Consider the following 21,100-nt stretch of genomic DNA (forward strand, 5'->3'; position numbering starts at 1 on the left):
ACACAGAATATTGTATACATAATAAATAAATATTAAAAAAAAAAGAGACAGTTATGAGCTACCATATGGTTGCTGGGAATTAAACCTGGGTCCACTGGAAGAGCTGTCAGTGCTCTTAACTGCAGAGCCATCTTTCTAGTCCCATGGCTTTTCATTTATAATAATAAACACCCATAGACTAAATAATAAAGGACAAAGACTAAGAAGTAAAGAAAAATGGTAATTTTGCAGTTTTAACCACAAGTCCCACTTTGTTAGCTTATATCCATTAGAGCTAATTTATACAAAGATTCTGGACCACTTTATAAGGGCTAATGTAAACCAATGTAGCATGTCTAAAAGCCCCAAAAATTTAATTATATGAATTACTGGAATTTTGAATTGCTACTTGATTGGTTTTGGGGAAAAAAATCTAAGACAGTTAAGAGGATTTGCACTGACAAATTTAAAAATTTGGAAAAGGTCACTCAAAACTTTAGACTAAAAACCTAAAATTGGAAATTTACCTATAGAAACCCTACTTTTTAACTATATGATAATATAAAACAATTTCTATTTATATATATATGACCATATATATAAGACCTTACCTTAGACATCTTCCTTGATGTTTCTGTCTATCTGTTAAAAAACAAAACAAATGTCTGAATTTGAATACACATATTTAACAACATGAAATGACCCATGAAGATACAGACATGTGACATCAGCTTGTTTCTAAAGCTTCTCTATAGCTTCAAACATTGCCCTAGAAATGATGTGGCAATCATTACTCAATATAAAAACAAAACTAGATAAGTTGCTAAAAGCAATTGTACACATGGTTCTATAAAATGGAACTATTATTGTTTTTATTATTTTTTGGTCTTTCAAGACAGGGTTTCTCTGTAGCTTTGGAACCTGTCCTGGAACTATCTCTTGTATAACAAGCTGGCCTTGAACTCAAAGAGTTTAGCTTGCCACTGCCTCCCAAGTGCTGGGATTAAAGGTGTGCACTGCCGGTACACGTAATAGGTACTGAATATATATTTCAGTACCTATTACATGTTAGACATCAGGAATGAGATGGGAGAAAAACAACCTACAACTTAACCAAAGCCTTTCAAAGAAGAAATGATACCCCTGTGCCTGTAGTACTGTACCCTGATTTGTGTGCCATCTCTTCCTGAAAGATTCCTAGAGTGACTTGGGAACTAAATTTTAGCACCGAGGCACAAAGTGCACTGTGAAGCACATTTACAAGTAAAAAGGACAGATTGAATTTGTTAGTATTTATTTATGTGCCTGCCTGGTGATCTCTGAAGTCAGAAGTTATCAGACCCCCTGGATTTGGAATTATGGATGGTTGTAAGCCACCATGGAGATGCCAAGAACCAACCCAAGGTCTTCTGAAAGAGTAGTAAAAGCTGTTAGGCACTAAGTCCACCTCTCTAGCCCCAAAGGACTGAATTCTTCCACAAATTTTACAACCTTGAAACTTTGGGAAACAGGGAGTGTTAATTTTGATTTCCTTTAAAACTCAGAAAGCTTCTTTGATGTTTTCTAAACCTTAACATACATGAGCACTGCAAACCCCAATTTTCTCTCTCAAACAGAAATGTTTTCAAGCTCCTTAGACAAAATGAGGTTCCTGCACTTCACTGTATTTGGGCAGACAGGCAAAAAAATGGGCCTTTAATTCAGTATTATTATGTTTCATGGGAAACCTAGGTTACAGTTTTGATTCTCATTTTCTAGTGGCTTCTATAAACCTTACTGTTGAAAAAGTGAGGAAACCTACATTATTACAAGAACTTTCAAAGTGCTGGGGTGAGGGAAAACATGGAGAGGCAAAGAAAAAAGAATAAAATTTTCCTGTCAAAAACAAATACCAGAGTCTGCACATTAATCAGCTCTCTGGAACTATGAATAGATGAGTGAATTAAGGCCTTTGGGTAGAAAGGACAATCTTTAAAAATGCTATTAATAGAACAACTAAAAATATTAATCCCAGCAAAATTGAAAAATTAGGAGCAGGAGTAAAAGCAGAGAAGTAAAACTTTCTAAAGGAGAAATGGGTCAGAGGAAATATGGTTTGTCAGAAGCTATACCCTGATTGCAAAGAATAGAGTCCAGTTAGGAAATAAATGGAAAAGTAAACACTAATGGGGAAAAAAGTAGACTTTCCAAATCAATAAAAAAAATACAAAACTATATGTGCTGGCCTACATACCTGTACCCCCATCACAAGGGAGACTGAGGCAAAAGAACAGTGAATTCAAAATTAGCCCTGGATAATCTGTCTTGCATTGTGGGTTTTGTTTTTTCCTTCCTCCTATTATATATTTCTTGCTGGCCTCAAACTTAACAGGGATCCAATTGTCTGTCTCTGAGTTCTGCAATTAAAAGAGTGATCCACAACACTCAGCCAATATTTATCTTGTTTAAGCCTTAAAAAATAAAAGTAACAGCAATCTAATCAAATCTGCAGAATATAGGGAAAAAGAAGAAATTATCAGTAACAATCTTACATCAAGACAAAAAAGATGAAATTCAAAAAGATGAGCGTGGAAAAAGGTATCCTCCTTAAAAGACAGACCAGGCAGTAATAACCTGATTGTACTGCATACGGAGTGAAGGTAGGGCAAGAAAGGTTGAAAATAAGAGGCAGGCATAGAGATACCCCGCCAGTGCCAACACAGACAAACTGGAAGTTGATTTTTAAGTCACAGAAGAGTAACTGACAAGAGAAAATGTTAACAATGTATTTTAACATAAAACACGTAGGATACAGTTTAATACCATTTGTATGGAAAGAAAAAATAGTCATATGTACAAAATCATGCATAAAGTATTAAGAAAGTTATACACCCCACATTTATGGTTCTCTCTTTGTTGTTTTGTTTTTCGAGACAAAGTTTCTCTGTAGCTCTGGCTTTCCTGAAACTCAAGTTTTGTAGACCAGGCTAGACTGGAACTCACAGAGATTCTCCTGCCCCTACCTCCCAAGTGCTGGCTGGGATTAAAGGTTAGCTGCACCGCTGCCAACCCCCCCCCCATGTTCACATCTTATAGTTGAATTGGATTTGTTTACAACTTCCCAAATATAGTTCATTAGCCCAGCAACTAATATACTTCATTTGTTTCTCTGAAATTAGTCTAAAATAATTTTTTTTTTACCACAGCCTGCCTCATAGGTCACAAAATATTTCCATCATACAGCTACTGCTGCTTCCATTAAAAAGTAGATGTGACTTGCTTTTATGTACTGGTGTATGGAGAACATTCTGAAGTAGTAAAAAGAATGCCAAAGTAGACACATGGCTGTACAAAGTTATATAGAAAACTGGAAATTCTCTACACATGATTTTCTCTTTTTTTAACACAGGAAAAAAACGCTATCATTAGCTGTTTTACATTCCTGGTATAGTTTGAAATGTGTAATTCAGTAGTTAGATCTGAAGATTTCTCCTCCTACCAGCAAATGACCTGTAGTGAAAATTATGGATTTCATTTCCAAATGTGCTATTAATATTTTTTAAATTAACAATTTTAAGTGAGGGAAAATGAGATCAGGGATATTAAAAATGTTTGTCTTCTGTAAAGTCAAAACAAACGTTAGATAAAACATCAAAAAAGAATTTAAAATTTTTGTGGCAGGAAAATTAGCTCCTTCTCCCAGCATCAAATTCTTCCTGCTTTTATTGATGTCCATGTATCAAAAATGTCAAGATTGTGAAGTTATTTTGATTTTAATAAATGACATCTAAAGTCTTTAACAGTTAAAACATAGAATATATTTAGGATCCCATGATAACAGAGTTGTGTCCCAAATATACATGTATAGGTCATCCTACCACTCTTGATAACTTACATTAAATAATGCCAAAAATAAGATTTTCTGTTTCAGAACCCACTCTACTGTAAAGCTGTTTACTGGATTCTCATTTAAAATAGTAAGCAAGGGGGCTGGAGAGATGGCTCAGAGGTTAAGAGCACTGCCTGCTCTTCCAAAGGTCCTGAGTTCAATTCCCAGCAACCACATGGTGGCTCACAACCATCTGTAATGAGGTCTGGTGCCCTCTTCTGGCCTGCAGGCAGACACACAGACAGAATATTGTATACATAATAAATAAATAAATATAAAAAAATAAATAAAATAGTAAGCAAGAATGTGGGTCTTCTGAGGTTAAAAATCAGAGACAAACACCTGCCCAACTTCAGATGTTTTTCATATTCTTTTTTTTTTTTTTTGGTTTTNCTCTGTGTTTTTGGAGCCTGTCCTGGAACTAGCTCTGTAGACTAGGCTGGTCTCGAACTCACAGAGATCCGCCTGCCTCTGCCTCCTGAGTGCTGGGATTAAAGGCGTGCGCCACCACCGCCCGGCTTTGTTTTTCATATTCTTGTACTTCCCCCAACTCCTTCCTAACTTCTGCTCCCTCCCTTGGGAGTGAAACCCAGACAAGTCTGTGGTTAGCTGATTAATATAGTAACTATTGACATCATATCTGTAAGGAAGCAAAATCTGTCAAAGGGCAATTTTCTGTCTTGCCCTTTCACACAGTTCATTCCTGCCTTTTCTCACTTTCTTCTTTCCCAAACTCATAGATGACTAGAGCGAACGTATGAAGTTCTCCACCAGCAGCTGTTGGTATGTTTGAAATGATCTGATCCTAGCAGAACCCTTCCATACTAGTGGGATACTACCAACACGACATTCCTCCCGTTCAAAATCTCCATCATCCTCACAGTCCTGCAAGATGGTCTGCTTATCCTTACACCTTATGCTACAGGCACAGATATTATGGGCGAACACTGACTATTTTCTTAGTCTCCCAGAGATTGACAAGAACCATTTTTACTCATTTAGAACAAAGTACTGTGGCCGTACTTCTTCCTTCTGTATGGCTCATTTTCACTGATGCTGAAATCCAACGCTTTTAACTGGTTTTCTAGCTGATATTCTAAAATGAGATCATCTTTGTATTCAATATTTTCTTCAGTCTCCCCCCCCCCCCTTTATATCTAAGTCTGGTTCTATCAACCTGAAATCGCTGTATCAGAATATCTTTAAAAAAAAAAAAAAAGATTTGTTTATTATATACAGTGTTCTGCCTGCATGTCAATCTGCATGTCAGAAGGAGGCACCATTATAGATCTCATTACAGATGTTTGTGAGCCACCTTGAGGTTCCTGGGAAATGAACTCAGGACTTCTGGAAGAGCAGCCAGTGCTTTTAACCTCTGAGCCATCTCTTCAGCCCAGAATATCTTTTCTTTTCTCCATGTACTGGTAAAAGATTCTTTCACCAATATTCTGTCACTTTTTTAAATTAAATATTTTGGGAGGAAAAGAAGCCTGGCCTTGATCACAGGACATAAAGAGGATACTCTCACTGTACCAAAAAGGGTAACTTTTCCTCAAGGCTGTTTGAAAATGGTGCACATTCTGTCCTTTCAGCCAAGGTGCATTGAACTGATAAATAAGTAGCTGTGCCTGAGTATTTACTTGGTAACGTTACCTGTAAGCGAAGTGTCTATTTGGGGCCATCTATATCATCAATGATTCTAATACAGAATATTTTGGCACAGCCATTAATGACACACTATTCCTTGCCATAAATGGTTGTCACTTCTTCAATTTCCTCATTAGTTTCAGAGGAATAGGAGTCCATCACCGTTATAAGGAAGCATGGCAGCAGGCACTTGGGCAGCAGCTGAAAACTCAAATCCCTATCTATACACCTTGACATTGTTAATACAAAGCAAGTGGAATTCAAGAGAAAATAATAAAACAGGAACAATGCATTAATAATCATTTAAAAATTCATAAGGAAGATATAACACGTTCTGTCCAAATACTTAACTGCAGGCAGAACCATAAAGCAAAGACAAAGAAAATTACCAAGTCAACTTGATAAAAATACAGTTCAAACAAGGAAGTGTTAATAGGCTTTTCTTAGAATTGAACAGACTAAATAACAACATTCCAAGGGTAGAAAGGTAATAATACAACCAATTGTGCTTGATTGATATACAGAGCTTTATAGAATAGGGACTAAATAAAATCACATCTTACATTTTGAAGGTATTAACAAAATGTGAAAACTTTAATTTACCTTTTAGGGTTTTGTTTTAGAGACAGTGTCTTATTATGTAGCCTTGACTGTCCTGAAACTTGCTATGTAGACCAGGCTGGCCTCAAACTCATTAGAGATCTGCCTGTCTCTGTTTCCAGAGTGACTGGATTTAAGGGTATGTACTACTATGCCCAGCTTTTTATAATCAATACTCTCAGTGCATGAACTATTTAAACTAAGTGTGAAAAGAAACAAAATAAACAAATACAATCTTTTCTATACTATAAATTACCAAACTAGAACAAAAACTACAACCAGTGCCACTAAATAATAGCCCACTAAAGCTAGATAGCTCATGGGGTAAAGGTTCTTGCCTCCAGCCTGAATACCAGGGTTAGAGCTTAGAAATCCACATGGCAAAAAGAAAAACTAGGCTCCAGCAAGTTCTTCACTAATCTCAGCAAACACAAGGATCATATGTCCTCACTCCCACCAAACACATAAATGTAAAACAAAACAACAAAAATCTAACCATAAAGCAACACACACATACATACCCTAAACTAAAAATGTGGATGGCCAACACCAGATGGAATTAGAGCAAAATAGCATGTAATTCCGAAGAGATAATGTCATTTAACTATTCCAAGCCATTATAGAAAAAAGGAACGTGAACCAATTTATTTGTGAAGTCAGCATAATTTCAAAAACAAATCCATAAGGGAAAGGAAGAAAGGGCCCTGCAATAAGAAAAGACCAGCAAACATCAAATCAACCTCATTCATGAATATAAATACAAAAATTTTAACTATTTGCCAGCGATTAGATGGTTCTAATACTGTATCAAAGGTACCAATATAAGACATAAAAAATTAAGAGAAAGCCATATGATGGGGGGGGGGGTCTTCTGTCTATGTGTTACTTTCATTGGTTAATAAAGAGACTGCATTGGCCTTTGATAGGACAGAAAATTAGGTAGGCGGAGTAGACAGAACAGAATGCTGGGAAGAAGGCAATGAGGCAGATGCCTCAGGCAGACGTGATGATGCTCCAGAAGTAGGCTAGAATCTTGCCCGTAAGCCACTACCTCATGGTGCTACACAGATATGGGTTAAAGCAAGATATGAGAGTTAGCCAGTAAGAGGCTAGAACTAATGGGCCAGGCAGTGTTTAAAAGAATACAATTTGTGTGTTGTTATTTCGGGTGTAAAGCTAACCATGCGGGAGCTGGGTGGGATGAAAAGCAGGCCTGACCACAGTTCCTTCTACAGCCATATATAGATACTGATGACGTATAAAATAAAATTCAATCAGTATACATGAAAACAGTAAGAAAACTGCTTAAATATAATTCAGGGTTGTTTCCAAGGATAATAGCAAATGCTATTCCTTAAACAATGGAATTACTTAAACTAGGGGCTGAAGAGATGGTCCAGGTAAAGAGCACTTGCTGCTCTCTTCCTGGGGACCTAAGTTCGATTCCCAAAAATGAAACAGTAGTTCACATCTGTCTGTAACTTGAGTTCCAGGGGACCTGATATCCTCTTCTAACCTCCCTAGGCACCAGGCATTGTGATATACAGATGTACATCTAGACAAAACCTTCATACACATTAAATATAATGTTTTAAAAGATACTAAACCTATTTGAATAGTAACTAATAAGATTTAAAATGTCCATTGCTCTCATAATTACTTTAAAACACAAATGAAAAACTTAAAGAACACACAAAAACATCACAATAAAACCCTCAAGTACTAACCGTTATTCAATTTCAATAATTAGCAACTCAAGGCCAATATTAGTTTATTTCCAACTTCCCTAATTACAGTGAAGCAAATCCTAAATACACACTTCATTTATAGTTCAGTATGCACAAGGCTCCTAAAAATGGCAAGCTATTATTTCTAGAGAAAATTAATTATAACTGTTTAATTCAATCAAATACTCAACTGCCTCATTTTTTCATTAGAATCAAAATGCAAGTAGGATCTAGATATTGAGTTTTATTATTATTTAGTACTATCCTATTAGGATTAGTGAATCAAGAAAAATCATGAAACAAAAGTACTTTGCTGACAGGACTGAGTATGCATAAAACATAATACCTGAGTTATAAGAACACAAAACAACAGTAGCCGGGCTCACATCTTTGATCCCGGCACTTGGGAGACAGAGGCAGATGGAACTCTCTGAGTTCGAGGCCAGCCTAGTCTACACAGTGAATTCCAGGACAACCAGCACTGCATAAGAGAAAGACTCAATTAAAAAAAAAAAAATTCAACAGTAAAGCAGGCTAAGAGGTACAGGCCTTCATTCTCAGGTATCTGAGTCACAGGATCATGAGCACAGATGTTCCAGGTCAGGCTGGAACAAAAAAAGAACTTTAGAATAAGGTAATTTATTTGGCTGGGTGCTAAAAAAAAGGTATGTGATGAGTCAAAAGTTTCTTTCTAGCTGGCTGTGGTGGTACACTGCTGTAATCTCAGCACTCAACAAAGAGGAAGATTGCAAACCGGAGGCCAGCTTGGACTACACAGGGAGACAAGGTCTCAAACACTGTAAATTTCCTTCTGTGTGTGTGTGTGTATGCGCGTGTGTGTGTGTGTGTGTGTGTGTGTGTGTGTGGGAGAGAGAGAGAGAGAGAGAGAGAGAGAGAGAGAGAGAGAGAGAGAGAGAGAGAGAGGTACTTAGAGGAGTAGACCCCTAGTTTCATGTATGCTAGACAAGTGTTCTATCAATGAGCTGCATGCCAACATTCAAAATTTCTTTCTATACAGCATTAAACATTTAGAAACAGAAATAGGGAAAAATACTTAACAAGAATAAAATCATGAAAATCGAACCTCATGTGGTAGCACAGCAAGAGGTTGAGGCAGGAAGATTACAGATTTGAAGCCAACCTGGATTATACAGTGAGTTCTCAAATAGTATAGGTAACAAAGAAACCATGTCTGAAAACACAACAAAACACTCAAATACAAAAGAACACATTTTAGGTTCTTCCTCTTTTTTGGTTTTAAGACAGTCTTTGTAATCAAAACTCACCTTGAATTGGCAATCCTGCTTCAGCCTCCTGATTGCTAGGATTACAGGGGTGCAATACTATCCTTGGCTACAAAAAGATTTGGGGGGAAGCGCTAAACATATTATTGTTTCCCCAAATTGGTATAATTAATTCAATTATAAACTGGCATCCGTAAGGTATGACTTCTTTAAGCCCTGGGTAAAATAACCTTTGTGTTTACTCAGAAGGATAAATACCTGAGAAGTACAGAACTGAAGAATACAATGATTCTTCAATATGGAGCATGCCAGGCTATGAATTCTTTACTCTACATGCAAACCACTGGATCCACAATGGTCTTCTAACAATTTAGTAACCAAAACAAAAAAGGGTTTTGGTTTTGTGAGGGGGTATAATAGGGATCCAGGACTCTTGCACTCAGGGAAAGCACTCTACCAACCAAACTATATATCCCCATTAATGCCAAAATGAAAGCTGCGAGAGGAATACTGAATTTCTAAAATACTTGGTTTTTAGTGAGAAAACCTTGATGCATTAACATACTGCCTTAGTACAAAGTGCAGATTAAATCCTCCACATCTAACATAGGTGAGCAAACTAAACTGTTATTCTTTCACACGTGTAAATTTCAGATGTCTTAAGTTATTTGTAAGTTCTTTATCTTTGACCCACAGCTTCTTTATTCCAGAGTAGGATTATCACCCCAAATTAGATCCAAAAAATGAATAGATTAACAAAAGTGCATTTTTGACATTATTTTTGCAAGTGGCATTATAGTAATGGAATACTCCTAAATAGAAAGTGCCATTCATGTACATAACTGTTACCTTTGTATATGCATCACCCTTCCCATCCCCCATTGAGACTTCTCAACCTAGGAACCTGAAGAGCTTTTATAAAGTGCCTGGACTACCTTCCATTTAGATTTCTTAGATGGGAGGATTGCACAAGTACATTGTGCAGCACAACGCTCTTAAGGGAGCTTGGGGCAGAACGCCACAATCAAAGGGAGCTGAATTACACTCATGAATGATAATAGAGGGAGGTCCCACCCCCTTTCCCTAGGCTACCCAACTAAACCAGAATGAGAATCTGATCTCATTTAAAAGGTCTTGATCTTTACGGAGCTGTAAAGAGGAAAAACAACTCAAGGTGGAAAAATTGAAAAATAGAACGTGACGAACTTTACAATTAAGAAAATCATCACCAAAATTAGATTTGGTAGCATACACTGACAGTCTGAAAGTTGGGTACTGCAAAGAATCCCTGACCAGCGATTATTAAAATAAAGCCACTGAAAAGACTTAAATCAGAGGCATGATGAAGAAAGTTTTCATGACCTCGACAAAACCCTACTCCTCCATATGTTAGCAAGACTAATTCAGAAATGTATCTGAGGTGCTAAAATCAGGCCACCCACCAACGGACTCGCCAAGGGCCTTGGGTGACCCGCTGCGAGGGGCCGGTCCCCCACCACCTCTCTATAAATGTTAACACTGCGGAAATACTTGAGAACCCGAGGCTTGAATCCCTTGCTATGCAACAGGCACCCCAATACTAAACGTCAATGGAACACCTAATCCGCCTGATGGAAATGTCACCCAGAGTCCTGAATACCAAGCAACGAGCAGGAACTAACACAACAGATAAGGAGAAGACGGAGAACGTGGGAGGTAGCTGCGCTCCAGAAAAGAGGAGCAAACTGGGCTAAGGCCAGCGCCAGAGACCACAGCGGTCTAAACTAGAAGCCCTAAGTATAAGAGTCTGGCATTCGTGTAAGGTAGGACAGGATACAGCCGAGAGGCACTAACAAATGAGGCCGGAAGATACAAAAAGGCCAGGCGTGGTCTGGGCTTAAGACCCGCTTCAGAGTTAGACTTCAACGCTTCTCACCGTCAGAGGCTTCCGCTCCATGTCCCCTAGTCCCGGTCACTACCACTGTTCCAGTTCTTTGTCTAGCATCGCACAACGCCGGGGAAGGCCACAGCAGAAAAGATCCCTCCTCCATACAATTATCCAGTCTCCAATTGGGGAACCTCATTAACATCTCGGGGTGACTGACTACTACTCCCTCACTTTCCCGGGACGAAAAGGCACCGTTAAGTGAGAAGATGGCCACACAAATAGAAGTGCTTCATAGATGGGAATCTACAGCTGCCTCGCCCAACTCCTCCACCCGCCACCACACAGCATTTGGGCCGTGCGCGGTAATCTCACCGGAACCAGCCACGCCCGCCCCAACGCCCTGGACCCGGCCAGGGCGATTACCCAGATGGGGGACGCCCGTCCAGTTGTCCTCGAAAGGACGACGCCCGCCGCGAGTCCACGGCCAGAGCCACGGAACAAGGGCGCGGCCGCCCCTCCCCCCACGAGCGCCCCTTCCGCACCCGTCACCACGGCCCGAGTAGCCGGGGCGACCGATGGAACCCTCGCCAATTCCTCAGGACGGCCAGCTCGACTGGGGCCCCCGCGACAGTGGGGACACACCGCCACACACACTCACCCACTCACACGCCGGAGAACTCTCGTCGGACCACAGCACGGGCCTGCCCCGCCCCGCCGCGCGCGCGAACCGATTGCGTCATCGCGCCGTCCCGCCCCATGCCAACTCCTTCCTGAGCCCCGCGTAGTCCCCTCCCCCGAGGCTGCCGGCAGAGCGCAAGCGTAGACCCGGCTGGCGTCCACCTCTGCGCAGGCGCTGTGCCCCTCCCACGGCGGTTGGCCATATAGAGGCTGGGGGCGGGGGGAGGTCAAGCGTAGCCTCCTCTCCTTTACCAAGATGGCGTCTTGTTCCTGTTTCGCCACAGTTCCTACCTTATGAGCTTGGTTTCCTCGCGCTAATAAGAGAGGAACAGGTAATGAGATGCTTCGCTTTGTGGGAAACTAGAGTTGGGGGAAGGATATTCCTTAGGAAGAATGAGGTGTCCACTGACACTGAGAGCCGATCGGAGGCTGGCAGGTGGCAGCGTGAGTGCGGAGCGGTGAAGGGGAGGGGGCCCTTTGCCTCTGCCCCTTCCTCCAGGAAGATGGCGGCAGCACCGAGCTCGGAGCGCTGAGCCGGGATGGACAGGCGCCTTTGATTTGCCGGCGGGCATCTCTAGCCGCCTCCGCGATCGTCTCGATGGCGGGTCGCCGTCCTGCGATTGGCTAGGCGCTGGTCACGTGGATTCGCCCCCCCCCCACGCAAACCATAGAGTGGTGCCTGTCCCTGGGGACGTGGCCCTCCGGTGCGGTCGTGAGCCCGTGCCCCGCGGGGGAGGGCGGAGCCGGCTCGGCCCCTCGCCTCGTTTGGTCTAGGGGCGCGCGGTGAGATCCGCGGCACGCCCTGCGAGACCGCTGGCCGCGACCGGCTCGAAGCTGGGGAAGGTGCAGTGCTGGACTGCGGCCTGGTCCGGTTGTCCTTTCCTCTGTCCCGGGAGGTCCTCTGACAGGGCAGCGGCCGCAAACTCCCGCCTAGGCCTTGCACCAAGGCCTTTCTATAGGAAAACACCCTAGGGTACCCCCGCCTGAGAGAAAACAGTAATCGCTCGACCCTAGTGAGTGATGTGCACAGTGTCGGTACCCCAAGCTGTTTTGACTCATGCCTGTTGTAAGGGGGTGTTTTGTAAGTATCTACTTTTGAAAAGTAGCCGGTTGCTCGTGGCTACCTGCTGTATGTATCCTGTCTGAGTTAGAAGACCGGAGGGTCAGTCTGGGCATGGTGTTTGCATACGTACAACTATACCAAAGGAGAAACTGATTTATGTTTTATTATCGAGTGTTTACAGACAAGGAAACAGTCTTGGGGGAAAACTGGAGAATTACAATCTTCACTTACATCTTACTTGCCCTTCAGATTTCGGTTTTTCTACATAAGCCCTCAAGCAATGACTTCACATATTTGTTTGTGTGCCCGCCTTTAATCCCAGCACTCAGGAGGTAGACCACCCTGGTCTACAGAGTTCCAGGATAGCCAGGGCTACACAGAGAAACCCTGTCTCAAAAAGAAAAAAAAAAGTCTCTTTCTTAGCAAGTAACTTTCAGAAACCCAATTAAGTCAGTGATTGTTTTGTTTGAGGCTAACAGTAGCCACAATCCACAACTAAATATTTATTATGAAAGCATATGTGAATATGAAAGCATGGGGCAGAACCTATTGCTTAGGCTTGTTTCGAACGCTTTAAAGTACCATAGGCTAAACTTGTTAAACTTGTTAGTTATGTTAGACACTGGGATACTTGAAAGCAGTGCTCTAAAGTAGCTGAAAGGGTCTTTGGTTTAAAAAAGTGTATTAATACTTCTGCTTTCAAAACAATCCTTAACTTATTATGGCAGTTTTAAACTTAGAGAAAACGGGGCATATCTTCTCCAGTGTCGGGGATAGTCTTTGAAAAAGTTAAGTAATTTCCAATGGCTGCCAAACTGTGTTGACTCATTAGTTATGAGTCCTGCACTTCTTAGAGGCTTGCTTCACCTTGAGAACACCTGGAAGAGGCAGCTAGCTCAGAATGGACAGGGACACTTCATAGGTGGATCCTTATCCTTTCCTGTCTTACAGGTTGACTTCTCAGTGGCCAAATAGACTTTAAAGTACATTTCTTTTAGTATTGTCTTAATTTTCTAATGTCAGCCTAATAACCCCACTTCTTTGGCTTTTAAAATAATGGGGCACAACATGCTGTTAAAAGATTCTGGAAATGCAGATAGAAAAGATCTATTTTTCTCCTAGCTGTCTATGGTCTAGTGTAGAAGATTTACTTGGAAAAGAAAGCTTATTTTACAGTCTGATGAGGGCCATAATGGATTATATGAATGAGATAGGAAAACATGATTAGTTTTTGGAAAGCCTTACATACAGTGAAAGGTTGAGAATTCAATAGTCAGCTGATTCCTTGAGCAGTAGAGGGCTTAGCTGAGACTATATGAAGAGGGCATCGAGACCTGCTGAGTCCTATCTCAGTCTGAATCAGGATAGGATTATGACCACTGGGATGATCTGTGACAGTCCTTACATTCTATCTGTAAGGTAGATTCTTCATTAATATCTCCCAACTGAAAATGATTTACTGTAGAGTCTTGAGCAGAGAGATGCTTTTTTGTTGTTTTTGAATCTTGGACAATTTCACACATCTATCTTCCATATCTTGGTTATCACCACTCAAAACTCTCCCATCCTCTGTAGACAACACCCTTCCCCTTTTAAATAACACACTGAGTTCAGTTAATGCTTTTAGCATGAACGTGGAGAATCTACCAGCATTCATTACCAGGAAGAAAAATGATACCACCACAACCCCTCTGCAGCCATTTATTGCTGGTAACTCCTTAATTGATGTGGAGCTTCATGAGCCCCTATCCTGTTCATAACTGAAAATGACTGGCTTAATCTTGTGCAGATAACTGTACTGCTCTGAGTTTGTCCTGTCTAGCAGGCAGTACTTCATAGCACTTCTTCCTGTCTTCTGACTCCTCTTACTTTCCACCCACCTCCGCAGTGTTCCCTGAGTCTTGCTGGGAACCAGACCCCATTTAGGGCTGAGCACTCGCAAGAATACAAGATTTCTTGAACATTTTATTTTGGATTTAAAAAATTCTATTATCTTAGAATTACAAAGAAGTGACTGTTCTTTGGTGTTATTAAAGACTGTGCTTTGATAAACAGTTTTCATCATGAAGACATCAAAGACTAAAGTGGGCTCTCATTTTTAGTTGTGCAGGTAAATATTTTGGGTGTGTTTTAAAACTTTATTAAAACTAAATCCATAAGCTCATTCTTTTATGAATATTTTAAAAGCAGGAAATAAAATATAAAACAAATTACAAAAACAAGCATGGTGAGAATTTATCATGTTTTGATTTAAATGAGCTAAGGGTCTCAGACAAAGTCTGTCATCAGGGAGGTAAATATGAGTCTACTCTTCTCTTTGTACCCAATGTATTTTATAATTTAAGATCTAAAAAAAGCTACAGGACTAGAGAGAAAGCTCAATGGTTAAGAGCACTTACTGCTTTTGCAGAGGACCTGGATTCAGTTCCCAGCACCCAGATGGCCATTCATATCTGTCTGAAACTCCAATATCAAGGAATCCAACACCCTCTTCTGGATCTTAGGGTACCCGTTCAAAACACGGAGTCAATACATAACATTTAGGCAACTTTTACAAAAATGAAAAGAAATGACTATAGTTAGGAATGGGGGGTGCATGTCTGTGATTCTAGCACTTGAGAGGCTGATGGAAGTAGCTGAGAGAAGAGATTCAAGTCCTGCTCTGGGTACATGATTGCCTTCTCACTACTTTTTATTCTAGAAGCTGTTTTGATGAACAGAGAAAGACGGAAGACTCTTGATGGATTGTAGCCACACTCAGTCATGTTCTTGTCCAGTTCTTACAGACAGTGGAGGTGCTCTGTAATTGGCAAAGTATAATCTCTTTTGGCTTCTTTCCTCTGTTCCTTTTCTTCCCCCCATGGCTCGTGCTTTTTTTGTGATAACCTGTTGGCTGGCTCATCATATACTGCAATTAGATGTCCTGTCTGTGTCTCATTCTGGAGAGCTTTTATGTGGCAAATTTAACATTTCTCCTGGATTTCAAGACTCCATTGTAATCCAAAGTAGGATGGCAAACTGATATTTGCCCTTTTGAACTTTTGTTCTTTTGGCTGCTTTTGATGACATAGGGCATCTCCACATATTCCACATACTCAATCCATCTAGGGTACATTTGTATACATATGTACACAAGATAAAAGACTGTAGTCCCAGCTGGGCAGTGGTGAGGCATGCCTTTGATCCCAGCACTCAAGAGGCAGAGGCAGGCAGATATCTCTGAGTTCGAGGCCAGTCTGGTCTACATGAGCTAGTTCCAAGACAGGCTCCAAAGCTACAGAGACCCTGTTTCCAAAAACAACAACAACAACAAAAAGGCTGTAATCCTAGCACTTGGGCAGTAAGAAGATCAAGCTTTGTTAATCCCAGCTATATGTTGAGTCCCAGGAATCTTGGACAACATGAGACAGTCTCAGAAAATGTTATAAACAGTGCTTCAGTAAACAAAACAATCTCATGTTTAATCCAACCATAGATAGAAAAGGGCAAAAGGGTTATTCTTTACATGTTATATAATTACTTAATTGGAAAATTGAGAAGAGCTATTGGTGACAAGATTTTAAGTTGACCAGGTACAAAATATCTGCAAATCTAGATTTATTTATTTATTTATACGTAGGGTTTCTCTGTGTAACAACGCTGGCTACCCTAGAACTCACTTTGTAGACCAGGTGGCCTTGAACTCAAAGAAATCCACCTGCTTCTGCCTCCTAGTGCTGGGATTAAAAATTGCGCTACCACCACTGGGCTAGATTTATTTTTTTACTTTTTTTTTTGAGACAGGGTCTCTCTGTGTACCCCTGGCTATTCTGGAACTCTCTATGTAGACCAGGCTTACCTGCCTCTGCCTTCTGAGTTCTAGGACTAAAGGAATATGCCACTATACCCAACTTTAGATTTCTTCTATGTAGAAATAATCAGGTACAGAATAACGTAGAAATAAGACATGGTGGCACACTCCTGTAATCTCAGTACTCAAGAGACTCTGTCTTGAACGTATGCACACATGCACACACACATACCCTCAACGAGAAAACTGATCTGATTACCTACCACAATTATGTATGAACATATAAATGTGCACAAATACATATGTATACATGCATGTGGATTGTTGTGCGTGTGTGTATGTGTGTGTATATATATATATACAGGCACAAGATAAATCTATAGCAGTTAACAAAAAACCTAAAAATTTATTGAAAAGCTTTTATTAGACGACTGTATTGTAATTCCTCCATAAGTTGTAACTCTTGGTTTTTCAAAAGATGATGTTGTTATTACTTGGTTTGGGTTTTGGTTTTTCGAGTCAGGGTTTCTCTGTATAACCCTCACCAGCCTTGAACTCGAGATTTGACTGTGTCTGCCTTCTGAGTGCTGGGATTAAAGGCCTGTTCCACCACTGCCTGTCATGATGTTATTATTCTTAGTTATGTTTATGAGGGGAGACGAGCATGTGCTAGTGAGTGCAGGTGTCTGTGGAGTGCCCTATCAGCACTAGATTTCCCTGAAGCTCCAGTAGGCAATTGTGAGCCACCCAATATGGGTGCAAAAGCAGCACACACACTTAGCTGCTAAGCTGTCTCTCTTGTCTCTTGTTGTTTCGGTGTGCCTGTGTTTTAGTTTTATTTTATATGTATGGGTAGTTTGCCTTCATGTATGTCTGTGCACACATACGCAGTGCCATAGAAGCCAGAAGAAGGCATTAGATCCCCTAGTGTTGAACTTACAAACAGTTGTGAGTTGCCATGTGGGTGCCATGAACAGAACCTGGGTCCTCTGGAAGAACAGTCAACACTCTTAACAACTCAGCTATCTAGCTCTCTCTTGATATTTTTAAGTAGAATACCTTTTATTTATTCTTTTACAATTTCATTCGTGTAAATAATCCATCTTGATCGCATGCATCCCCCAGCCTTCTACTCAATACAGGCACTACTAATACTTTCCTGGTCCCTATTTTGCATTCTTTCCTTTGCGGCTATTTTGTTTATTAATAATGCACTGAGTCCAGTTAGTGTGGCCTGTTAGAATGTCGACTGATCTTGTGCAGGTAATCATAGCTGCCCCAAGTTTATGAGTGTATTGGCCATGCTATGCTCTGAAGATAGCATGTCACAGTAATCATCTCTGTCCTCCAACTTTCTGTCCCTTTTTGTGATATTTCCTGTGGATGGGGTAGGGCTGATGTAGATGTCCCCATTTAGGACTGAACACTGAACAGACACTGCATCTCTGAACTTTGACTAGTTATGAGCCTTTCGTTAACTGCTGATTACTGCAGAGAAAGGTTCTCTGGCCACGGTTGAGGGCAGCATTAATCTGAGTATAAATACAAATATTTAAAAGGCAACTTGACAACACATTGTTTTTTCAAGACAAGGTTTCTCTGTCTATTCTAGGCTGTCCTCTGCCTTCCGAGTGCTGGGATTAGTAGTTGGTTTAGCAAAGCAATAGTAGTAGGTTCCTCCGTAGGGCCTGTGACCATCAGCTTTTGACCATGTTTACTTTATCAGGCCTGAATTTTTTTTTTTATGGACCAGACCTCAATTGAATCCAAAAGTTTTTGTTGTTGTTTTTGTTTTGTTTTGGCCTTTCGAGATAGGGTTTCTCTGTGTAACAGCCCTAGCTGTCCTAGAACTAGCTCTTATAAACCAGGCTGGCCTCCAGTTTACAGAAATCTGTCTGCCTCTGCCTCCCAAGTGCTGGGATTAAAGGCGTGTGCCACCACTTCCTGGCAAATCCCAAAACATTTGATTACTCCCTTAGCCTCTGTGCCACTGTTGAACTAGTGCATGCATCCTCCCTGGCCGGTTGATGTTGTAGCATGCAGGGTTGGGTGCAGTGATGCCTTGGATGCTAAGGATTCCAGATGTTTACAGCCATACCCAGTTATGATAAGTAACCAAGTACCCTTGGTTACTGATAAGAATTTTTAAATTAAAATTTCATTTAAAATCAAGTTTATATCTTTCTATATTTTAAATGTGAACTCCTAGAAAAGCCAAAGATACCAATACTCTACCCCATTTACAGTTCCAGCCTCTTTAGAGAACCCATGAGGTAAATTCTCTTCATTTTCCAATTTGGAAGTGCTGTCTGATATTGTTTTCCACCCATGTTTCCTATATTGTCTCTTCACTTAACTGAGAGTAGATGAGAAGTTTCTAGTCACTCCCCACCCCATTCTGTCATTTTTATGCAGACAGATTGGTAGTTGCTTAGAGTAGGTCTGTCCATAATTTGGTTAGTTCAGTATTTAATGTTTATATTTTACTGCTTAATGTGATTCACAACTAGGTCAAATGGTGTAAAGTGAGGTTATCATACATCTTTGCTGAACTTTCTTAGTTTTCTTTATATTTGTCACTAAAACCTAATTTCACATTCTGCACATATTGTTGAAATCTTTTAATAAATGTAATCCTTTTTACCTGATGAAATGCAGTATTCTGCCTATTTCAGTTTTAAGGTTTAATGTATTTGTATGTGTATAAACGTATACCTGTTTGTATGTATGTGTGAGAGAGAGAGACCGAGACCTTTGGAAGCTAGAAGAAAGGATTAAGCATCAGATTCCTTGAAACTGGAGTTACAGAGAGGATTGTGAATGATCATGTGGATGCTAGGGACCAAACCCAGACCCTTTGCAAGAACAAGTGCTTTTAACCTCTGAGCCATCTCTCCAACCCACCCTGCTCTGTTTCATTTGGTGTACTGGAGAAATGGGATCCCAGGGCCTAGAAGACAATGCAGAGTATAGCCAAGTGTGTGGCCAGAGAGCTGGAGATCAAGGAAAGATGAAAGCAGACTTTAAGGCCCTTGGTTATTAAGTGCCTTTAGAGACCTGCGTCAGAGTAACCACTAATGGTGGTCATAGTTTTCCCATCAGTCTGGGAGTCAATACTTTACTCTCTCCTTCTGAAGGAGAATCAAGGGTGAATGCAGTTGGTGGGGAACAAACAAAACATGGTCTGTACCTTTGCCTTTTATTTCTTGCTATAACCTAACCTGCCACTATCTCACAGTCTACCACTTATCCAGAGGGCTGCATACCCTCCAAAACTTATCATACACGTACAGTTGTAACTTCCTTGCCATTAAAATTACCTTTTGTCCAGCTAGGACAAGTTGGTGTTTTTAAATGCAATAGAGCTCTAGCAGGTTTAGGCTTCTCAGATGATCATCCTAAGCTACTTTGTGACTAGTCTAAAAGGATGTCTTTTTCAATGGAATGATGTTTTCTCAAGTTTTGCTTCTGTCTCCTTCAGCAGCACTATTTTAAGCTTACAATTTGAATTTCATGTCAGATCATCAGTCCTCTGTTCACTCCGGTTCTGTTGGCTGACTGGATATTGTGATTTTAAGAAACGTGTGTTGCATCACTCTGACGGAAGACTGGAGAGAGGTTATGAAGAGTGTGGGCTTTATAGTCAAGAAATTCAGATGGAGCTAGAGAGTTGACTTAGTGGTTAAGAGCAGCATGCCTGCTGGGCAGTGGTTGTTCATGCCTTTAGTCCCAGCAGTCGGGAGGCAGAGACTGGTGGACCTCTGCATTTGAGGCCATCTTGGTCTACAGAGCAGGTTCTAGGAAGGCTCCAAAGCTACAGAGAAACCCTGTCTTGAAAAACAAAAAAACTAGGGGCTGGAGAGATGGTTCAGCAGTTAAGAACACTGGCTGTTCTTCCAGAAGACCCAGGTTTAAATTCCAGTACCCACATGGCAGCTCACAACTGTCTGTAACTCCAGTTCCAGGGGATCTGATACCTTCACACCAATGCACATAAAATAAAGTTAAATAAATTATATAAGAAAAAAAAAAACTTGAGTTCAATTCCCAGGCAACTCACAGCTACTTGTAATTCCATCTGCTATAGGATCCCACTCCTCTGGCTTCTGTGGATCCCTGCATTCATGTATACATAAATACACACAGATACATACCCATAAAATAATAAAAAAATCTTTTATAAAAATGAAAATTCAGATGGCAGATAAGCTAAGTGATATTTCAAACTAACAGTAAAAGAATTGCCTTAAAATTACATTTTCCTCACATCAGACTGGGAAAAATAGACATGATAATCTTAGTTATTGTCAAGAGTGACAAGGATAGTTCACAGATTGTTACTGGACAGTTGAGCTCATTAGAAGATGGTTTTCTTCTGGCAGTACAAATTGCTGCATTGCCTGGAAAAAAATGTATTTTTCAGGAATTTCCTCTTAAGGCGGTTCAGACGCAACTGAACGGAGACCTTCCTTCCTCCCTTCCTTGTTTTTACTCCTTCAGCCCTTCCCTTGGAAGAAACTCACAGAGTAGCCCCAGGCCAGCCTCAAATTCTTAATATTCCTGCCTCCTCTCCCAAATGCTGAAATTAAAGATAGGAGCCACCACAGGCAGCCAAAGAATTTTCTTTTCAGCATTTT

General features: G+C 40.6%; 2 protein-coding genes across 2 annotated transcripts in view; one reads left to right on the top strand and one right to left on the bottom strand.

The window, feature by feature from the left end:
* Positions 1–11,001, bottom strand: part of Septin2 (septin 2) — a 31,513-nt gene extending 20,512 nt beyond the window's left edge. Inside the window, exon 1 of the mRNA XM_050125994.1 lies at positions 10,981–11,001. Coding sequence (XP_049981951.1) covers positions 10,981–11,001 — 21 coding nt within the window. The remainder of the gene's footprint in view (positions 1–10,980) is intronic.
* Positions 11,002–11,798: 797 nt separating this feature from the next.
* The window catches only part of Hdlbp (high density lipoprotein binding protein), a 77,618-nt gene continuing 68,316 nt past the window's right edge, over positions 11,799–21,100 (top strand). Inside the window, exon 1 of the mRNA XM_050125971.1 lies at positions 11,799–11,942. The gene's annotated coding sequence lies outside the window, so the exon portion shown is untranslated. The remainder of the gene's footprint in view (positions 11,943–21,100) is intronic.

This window comes from Alexandromys fortis, unplaced genomic scaffold (genome assembly GCF_014885135.2).
Source record: "Alexandromys fortis isolate MF-2015 unplaced genomic scaffold, M_Fortis_MF-2015_v1.1 scaffold_254, whole genome shotgun sequence".
Classification (NCBI taxonomy): domain Eukaryota; kingdom Metazoa; phylum Chordata; class Mammalia; order Rodentia; family Cricetidae; genus Alexandromys; species Alexandromys fortis.